Source organism: Periplaneta americana, chromosome 4 (assembly GCF_040183065.1).
Source record: "Periplaneta americana isolate PAMFEO1 chromosome 4, P.americana_PAMFEO1_priV1, whole genome shotgun sequence".
NCBI classification, from domain to species: Eukaryota; Metazoa; Arthropoda; class Insecta; order Blattodea; family Blattidae; genus Periplaneta; species Periplaneta americana.
The window spans coordinates 207,489,353-207,498,309 of NC_091120.1; the positions used below are offsets into that span (position 1 = coordinate 207,489,353).

Consider the following 8,957-nt stretch of genomic DNA (forward strand, 5'->3'; position numbering starts at 1 on the left):
TCTTTTTCCCTCCGGCCTCCCAACTAACACTCTATATGCATTTCTGGATTCACCCATACGTGCTACATGCCCTGCCCATCCCAAACGTCTGGATTTAATGTTAATTATCCGAACAAAATAAAATTCTGAAAATCATACCTAAAATGTTTGGGAGAAAATTATTCTAGCGATGAAACTACACTAAATGCGGCAATAAGTCCGCCTTGAGACAAGACCACTGGTATTCGCCATGTTGAATTAACGCGGTATCTTGGGCTGTAAGAAGGGTTCCACTAGTGGAGCTATGGTTTAAAAGTTGGTAGTTTGCAATTGATTGACCACATACCGCGCTTTTCACAGTTTTTGGTTATGATATGTGCTTTGATTCGGATTTTATAGTGGTTCATGATGTGTTGTTTTCAGTGTAGATAACATGTAGTCTATACCTATTCAATAGGCCTAATAATCTAAACATTAGAAAAGTAAAATGGACACGTAGGAATGTTAAGATCATTTAAAGCAACTGTAACTCGCGGACAATTTAACTTATAAATAATATTGGCAACAATGACTTCAGCAGATTTGCCTTGCTTTCCGGAAGTTCTTCAGCGTCCAACCACAGTCTACTATATACAGTCACGAAGCTTGAGTTTTGAGGGTGCTAGAAACAATAGACTGTGACGGTACTATTTTGCATTGCCTGTAATGAGGCGATATTAGCGATCCTAGTGGTGAACAACTATCTAATGTTTGCATATTTACTACGTATTGAGCTTCGCGACTGTATATAGTAGACTGTGGTCCAACTGTCCAGCGGAACGCGCCTTCAAAATGAATACAGAATTCATAAGCCTGACTTTGACGTATCACCGAGTATGGCCACCCGTTTGAAATGCTTACTGTGAGCACAGCCATGTAACTTGTGTGATCACGCCACCGGCATAAAGGCCCGTTCACAATGAAAATTAAACATAACCGTAACATTAACACAGAAGTTTGCGCCCAGGCTACCAAATGGGATCATTCACAATGATTCACATAAGCATTGACATAAACATTATCGTAAGACGTTAACATGGAAGTTTGCAAACTCCAAACTTTCATGCTTATGCTTACGTAATTTGCAAACAGAACACAATCGTGGAGCGCTGAAGTATACGACAGAATATGAGGAAATGGCGTCGTTGTTATGTTTCCATGGTTACCAAGTATGTTTGCTGTTATGTTTATGTTCCCATCGTGAATGAAGGTATGACTTCTTGATTTTACCGTAACGTTTATATTCTTAAGTTAACGCTTACGTTATGTTTAATTTTCATTGTGGATGAGCCTTAAGGGTGCTGAAATTATCCTTGCCGCGCGGCCTCTCTCAGTAATATCTCGGCATGGAGAGAAGCTACAGATCTGTGCGTCCTCTCGTCGATTTCTGCAATATTAAAGTGATGATAAATACTCTTTGAGCGAACCGTGGTGAAAAATTTGTTGTGAACTGGAACTAATTTGGGAATGTCGCTATTGCAGGTCTTCATTATTACTTCTGTTATCACGGACTCCTACTCTGCATTTTGTAAATCGAAACATTCAAAGCAACACAGCTGTAGTTTCATTCCCGAAACTGGCTGACGTATTCTACGTGTCTGACACAGCGCAGAATATTTTCTTATTTCTTAGGTTATTTTACGACGCTGTATCAACATCTAGGTTATTTAGCGTCTGAATGATATGAAGGTGATAATGCCGGTGAAATGAGTCCGGGGTCCAGCACCGAAAGTTACCCAGCATTTGCTCGTATTGGGTTGAGGGAAAACCCCGGAAAAAAACCTCAACCAGGTAACTTGTCCCGACCGGGATTCGAACCCGGGCCACCTGGTTTCGCGGCAGACGCGCTGACCGTTACTCCACAGGTGTGGACAGCGCAGAATATTTTTCTCCAACTTTCATCGTGGGTGAAAGGGGGGGGGAGGTACATATTATAAAAAACTGGACGGAAAATTCTTGGGCGCCTATAAGCGGCAGAATTGTAAATCCGGCATTGTTCAGAAATATCAAAATATAACGGAGTATATACCTTGAATCATTCAATGTATTGGCATGTTATTATCCTTTTTAAATGACACATTTCAAGTGACCCCTTGGTATCTTATGGTTTGTTGCAATCCTACCAGGAATAAATTGTTCACGATAAGTTGGCCTTGGCCACACTGCTATTGTTCAGAACGTAATGCTCTCTGTGCCCGTCTTTTCCCAATCGACGAAACGACAATTCTGCTTACTGACATATCCACTGAGTATCACGTGATATTCATAAGACCAGCACCAATTTCGTAGATAATCAGGATTTTATAACATTGTCCACAACTCATGCACAATCACGCACACGTACTGGTCAGTCCGCTTCTTTCATGCCTGTATTCGGCATGAGTGCGTTCCAATGCCCACAATCATGCGTTCAACACTAGAATAATTGCGCTTATTTTCTTTCGGACCACCCTGTATAACAGTATGCAATTGGCTATTCCATGTCAAATTAATTATGCGAATTTTCTTAAATCGTAATTTATAATGACGTACAGGGAAGGGGATCTCTTGCCTATCAAGCAGTTGCAATGCTTGTGCTGGCTCCGGTTATGCTGCGAACAAAACGGAACAGCTCGCACGCTGCGACTGATGTCTGCATTTGCACACAGATACTCGCTCTGCAGCATGCTCCACGTCAACAGCGACAGCACGAAGTGCAAGATGTAAACTTGCAGAGAGCAGTTTGTAAATCCGTGAAACACATCAGTACGAGCAGTGTGGTGGTCTGGACGTGGAGATCGAGGACTGGCGTTTAATAGCCATCCATCCATCCATCCATCCATATATCCATCCACTCATACATGTATCCATTCATGCATCCATCCATCCATGCATCCACTCATCCATCCATCCATCCATCCATCCACTAATAAATGTATCGATTCATGCATCCATCCATCCACTAATAAATGTATCGATTCATCCATCCATCCATCCATGCATCCACTCATCCATCCATCCATGCATCCACTCATCCATCCATCCACTAATAAATGTATCGATTCATCCATCCATCCATCCATGCATCCACTCATCCATCCATCCACTAATAAATGTATCCATTCATGCATCCATCCATGCATGCATGCATCCATCCATCTATCCATCCATCCACTAATAAATGTATCCATTCATGCATCCAGCCATCCATCCATCCATCCATCTATCCATACATTCACTAATAAATGTATCCATTCATGGATCCATCCATCCATCCATGCATCCATCCATCCACTAATAAATGTATCCATCCAGCCATTCATGCATACATCCATCCATCCATGCATGCATCCACTCATCCATCCATCTATCCATCCATCCATCCACCCATGCATCCATCCACTAATAAATGTATCCATTCATGCATTCATCCATCCATCCATACATCCACTAATAAATGTATCCATTCATGGATCCATCCATGCATCCATGCATCCATCCATCCACTAATAAATGTATCCATCCAGCCATCCATGCATACATCCATCCATCCATGCATGCATCCACTCATCCATCCATCCATTAATCTATCCATCCATCCATCCATCCATCCACCCATGCATCCATCCACTAATAAATGTATTCATTCATGCATACATCCATCCATCCATGCATGCATCCACTCATCCATCCATCCATCCATCTATCCATCCATCCATCCATCCATCCACCCATGCATCCATCCACTAATAAATGTATTCATTCATGCATCCATCCATCCATCATGCATGCATCCACTCATTCATCCATCCGTCCGTCCGTCTGTCTGTTCTAATATATTCCATTGTATTGTGATATATTAGATTTTATTCTACTTTATATTTTACACTAGCCGTACCCGTGCGCTCCGCTGCACCCGTTAGAAATAAATATAAAGTAATTATATAATTAAAATAGGACATTTGATCCAGGGAACATTCGTGTTTGATAGAAGGATAAATCGTTTATTATGTTACTTAATTTAAATTTAATTAAACAATTAAAATGCGATCATTTTGATCCAGAGACACTCATTTGGTCATAAAAATTAGTTTAGGAAATACAGGAAACTAATATACAGAATAGCCTATCAAGTTTTCTGTGCATAAGAAGCTATTTTAATCTTACCTGTCCTCGATTCACTCAGAAGTTACTGTGATAACATTATAGCGTTATGTCCATCTAGAGAGACTACACTTTCCAATGGTGAATTAATAATTAATTATACAAATCGGTTAATTTAGCTTCCGATATTACTTCATACAAACACAGAAACATTATCTGTAGGCTATCTTTCATAGCTTTCGATTGTTGCTGTCCAAGGCCCCTTATAGACGAAGTCATTTGTTTTTTAATTCATTACACGGCCTTAGATGGCAGTTATTTTAATTTTAAAACTCATTTATCTCATTAAATATCAGTCCTATCAACATTTTTCAAAGAATAAAACTTATCGGAAATGATTTCTAAAGAAAGTTTTGTTGTGTAACATTTTTCATAAAAATCAATAATAAGCGAGATATTTCGATTTATTTAATTCAGGCCCCCTTATAACCCCTCTTTTAAATAATGTATTTTGAATGCCATATAGCCTAAAATCTAAGTTACAACGAACTTAATTTATATTCCAATTTTCATCGAAATCCGTTCAGCCATTATCGCGTGAAAAGGTAACAAACATACAGACAGACAGACAGACAGACATACAAACAAAAATGTCAAAAAAGCGATTTTCGGTTTCAGGGTGGTTAATTATATATGCTAGGACCAATTATTTTTGGAAAATCGAAAATTACCAGAAAAATTTCGGCTACAGATTTATTATTAGTATAGATTGTAGGCTATTCTAAATTACCCGCCTTGTCCCATTCCGGTCTATACTGCATTTCCTTATATATTATAATCGTAGGTTCATTCTATTCCTTTTTAACTGGTTTATTTTGGACGCTTTATCAACTGCGATGAATATCCAACTCCTGAGTGAAATGAGTTCAAGGAGGAACGTTCCGCAGCATTGCTCTTAATGGGGCCAGTTGACCTCGGAAAAAGCGCAGCCAGGTAACTTATGCAAAACAGGATTTGTTTCACGGTCGGACATGCTAACCGATATGGACTGAACTCTGCTCTATTCTGTTCTATTCTATTGTACATATTCTATTCTATACTATCTACAAAACTGAAAACATGGCATGATTATGGAGAAGGATGGAACTTGTGAAGTGGACAGACAGAATAAGAAATGAAGCTGTGCTGGAAAGAGTGGGTGAAGAAAGAATGATGCTGAAACTGATAAGGAAGAGAAAAAGGAATTGGTTGGGTCACTGGCTGAGAAGAAACTGCCTACTGACTGATGTACTGGAAGGAATGGTGAACGGGAGAAGAGTTCGAGGTAGAAGAAGATATCAGATGATACACGACACTAAGATATATGGATCATATGAGGAGACAAAGAGGAAGGCAGAAAATAGGAAAGATTGGAGAAAGTTGTGTTTGCAGTGAAAAGATCTGTCCTTGTGCAGAACACTAAATGAAATGAAATTATATGTTGTATCGTGTAACACTCCGGTCCCTCTCTCTCCCCTCCGCGTCCCTCCGCTCACGGTGCCGTTCCCCTGGTCGTTCGGCTCCCTCCTCAGTACGCCAGTTGAGTCGCAATGAATCGCCTCGCCGTGCTGCTGTGCGCAGTCGCAGTGCTGCCCAACGTTGCGCGCTGCTACTCGTACCAGACCAAGTACCTGGACGTGCCGGTGAGTGCTGCCGGGTCAGGTATGAATACTACTACCATCACCAGATCAGGTAGCAGGAATATCGGTCAGTGAATCTACTACTACCATCACCAGATCAGGTAGCAGGAATATCGGTCAGTGAATCTACTACTACCATCAGTTCAGGTATCAGGAATATCGGTCAGTGAATCTACTACTACCATCACCAGTTTAGGTATCAGGAATATCGGTCAGTGAATATACTACTACCAACACTAGTTCAGGTATCAGGAATATCGGTCAGTGAATCTACTACTACCATCACCAGATCAGGTAGCAGGAATATCGGTCAGTGAATCTACTACTACCATCAGTTCAGGTATCAGGAATATCGGTTAGTGAATCTACTACTACCATCACCAGTTTAGGTATCAGGAATATCGGTCAGTGAATATACTACTACCAACACTAGTTCAGGTATCAGGAATATCGGTCAGTGAATCTACTACTACCATCACCAGATCAGGTAGCAGGAATATCGGTCAGTGAATCTACTACTACCATCAGTTCAGGTATCAGGAATATCGGTCAGTGAATCTACTACTACCATCACCAGTTTAGGTATCAGGAATATCGGTCAGTGAATCTACTACTACCAACACTAGTTCAGGTATCAGGAATATCGGTCAGTGAATCTACTACTACCATCACCAGATCAGGTAGCAGGAATATCGGTCAGTGAATCTACTACTACCATCAGTTCAGGTATCAGGAATATCGGTTAGTGAATCTACTACTACCATCACCAGTTTAGGTATCAGGAATATCGGTCAGTGAATATACTACTACCAACACTAGTTGAGGTATCAGGAATATCGGTCAGTGAATCTACTACTACCAACACTAGTTCAGGTATCAGGAATATCGGTCAGTGAATCTACTACTACCACCACCACCAAGACGAAGTATACATCTGTGAAGTAAGGGGTAGCGCGTCTTGCCGCAAAACCAGGTGGCCCGGGTTCGATTTCCGGTCGGGGAAGTTACCCGGTTGAGGTTTTTCCGAGGTTTTCCCTCAGCCCAATATGAGCAAATGCTGGGTAACTTTCGGTGCTGGACCCGGACTCATTTCACTGGCATTATCCACCTTCATCTCATTCAGACCTAAATAACCTAATATGTTGATAAAGCGTCGTAAAATAACAAACTAAAATAAATAAAAAATCAGTTGTCATGGTACAAGAAATATCTTGGCTAACACGCTGCTTGAGAGAAATAAGTTATAATGTTTTGTCTGTATTCTGTTTGGGGGTGAAAATGAATGGCGTCTGCGTGACGTTAACGTCTGCTCTATAAAAGATAAGATTTTTTCGCCTACCCAAGCTTCTCCACTGCTCATACCATGTTTGTAAATGGACATTGCGGCGAGTGGCTCAATTTGTTAAAGGTAACCGCTGGTCGCTTGTTGCAGGTGGACCATTTCAACTTCGGCAACAACGCCACATTCCGCCTGCGCTACCTGGTCAATGACACCCACTGGCGCCCCGACGAGGGCAGGCCCATCTTCTTCTACACGGGCAACGAGGGCGACATCTCCATGTTCGCGCAGAACACAGTGAGTAGCCTTCCAGCTGCGCGTCTCTCTTGACCGGCACTCGGTGCTTCATGCGCCCCGTCTGCTCGCAGGGCTTCGTGTGGGAGATCGCCCCGCAGTTCGGCGCCCTCGTCGTGTTCGCCGAGCACCGCTACTACGGCCAGTCCCTGCCCTTCGGCAACAAGTCCTACTCCGACCCGCAGCACCTCGGCTTCCTGACGTCGCAGCAGGCGCTGGCGGACTACGTGGTGCTGATCGCCGAGCTGCAGCGCCCGCAGCGCCGCCCCAGCCCCGTGGTGGCTTTCGGCGGCTCGTACGGCGGCATGCTGTCCGCCTACCTGCGCCTCAAGTACCCGGCCAGCGTGGTGGGCGCCATCGCCGCCTCCGCGCCCGTGCTGCAGTTCCCGGGCCTCACGCCGTGCGGGGCCTTCGCACGCATAGTGACGTCAGACTTCGCGAGCGTGGCGCCGTCGTGCGCCGACTCCATCCGCAGGTCGTGGTCGGAGATCAGCAACCTGACGTCGTCGGACGCCGGGCGCGCGTGGCTGTCCACGGCGTGGAGGCTGTGCAAGCCGCTGGCGTCCGGCGCGGACGTGAGCGCGCTCAAGGCGTGGCTGGCGGACGTGTACACGAACCTGGCCATGATCAACTACCCCTACGCCACGGAGTTCCTGGCGCCCGTGCCAGCGCACCCGGTGGCGGCCACCTGCGCCCCGCTGGGCAACGCCACTCTGGGCGGCAAGCTGCTGATGCGCGCCCTGTTCAAGGCGGTGAGCGTCTACTTCAACCACACGGGGCGCGCGACCTGCCTCGACGTGGGCTCCAGCGCGAGCGGCAACCTGGGAGATCGGGGCTGGGACTTCCAGTCCTGCACCGAGATGGTGATGCCGATGTGCTCCGACGGACAGGCGGACATGTTCGAACCGCAGGCCTGGAACTTCGCGCACTACTCGGACGGCTGCCACAAGCGCTGGGGCGTGCGCCCCTCGGAGCAGCGAGCCGTCCTCATGTACGGCGGCAAGGAGCTCTCCACAGCCTCCAACATCGTGTTCAGGTGAGTCAGTCGCCCGACTTTCGCGGACCTGACGGGGAGACGCGGATTGACGCTCTTTTCTGTCGGCAGTAACGGGCTTCTGGATCCGTGGTCGAGCGGGGGCGTGCTGCGGAACGTGTCCGACACCGCCCTCGCCATCATCATTCCGGAGGGCGCGCACCACCTCGACTTGCGGGAGAGCAACCCTGCCGACCCCCCGGCCGTGCGAGCGGCCCGGCAGTTCCACTGTGACAACATCCGCACCTGGATCGAGAAGCACCAGGGAGCGCCACCCAGCGACAAGCCAGCGTAAACAGTACAGCTACAGATAGACACGACTGGTAACGAGACAGAGAGTTCCACATCCACAGCAGATACAGACGAACTTGCTTGGCTTTGTTTATTTCTCATGCGAAGCAATGTATGTATAACGCAATAAAATTCCATTCTGATAAGTAAGCCTATATTACTGTATGGATTGTATGCGCTTTTTTCGGTTTGAATAAAATTGTAAATATCTATGTACCCACTGCAAGTTGCAACTGTATATTTGGTGCTTAATAAAACATAACATATTGAATCAACATAA

The 8,957-nt window shown here is 45.1% G+C and overlaps 1 protein-coding gene across 1 annotated transcript; it reads left to right on the forward strand.

Moving 5' to 3' along the window:
• Positions 1 to 5,663: 5,663 nt before the first annotated feature.
• LOC138698750 (lysosomal Pro-X carboxypeptidase) lies at positions 5,664 to 8,957 on the forward strand. Its single transcript, XM_069824980.1, has 4 exons — positions 5,664 to 5,783; positions 7,213 to 7,356; positions 7,428 to 8,389; positions 8,459 to 8,957. The coding sequence occupies exons 1-4, from the start codon at positions 5,691 to 5,693 to the stop codon at positions 8,679 to 8,681; spliced, it is 1,422 nt and encodes a 473-aa protein (XP_069681081.1). The 5' UTR covers positions 5,664 to 5,690; the 3' UTR covers positions 8,682 to 8,957.

Coding starts and splice junctions, on each gene's coding strand:
- LOC138698750 (XM_069824980.1), top strand. CDS start 5,691: ATGAATCGCCTCGCCGTGCTGCTGTGCGCAGTCGCAGTGCTGCCCAAC. Junction 5,784..7,212: donor CCAAGTACCTGGACGTGCCG/GTGAGTGCTGCC, acceptor CGCTTGTTGCAG/GTGGACCATTTCAACTTCGG. Junction 7,357..7,427: donor CCATGTTCGCGCAGAACACA/GTGAGTAGCCTT, acceptor GTCTGCTCGCAG/GGCTTCGTGTGGGAGATCGC.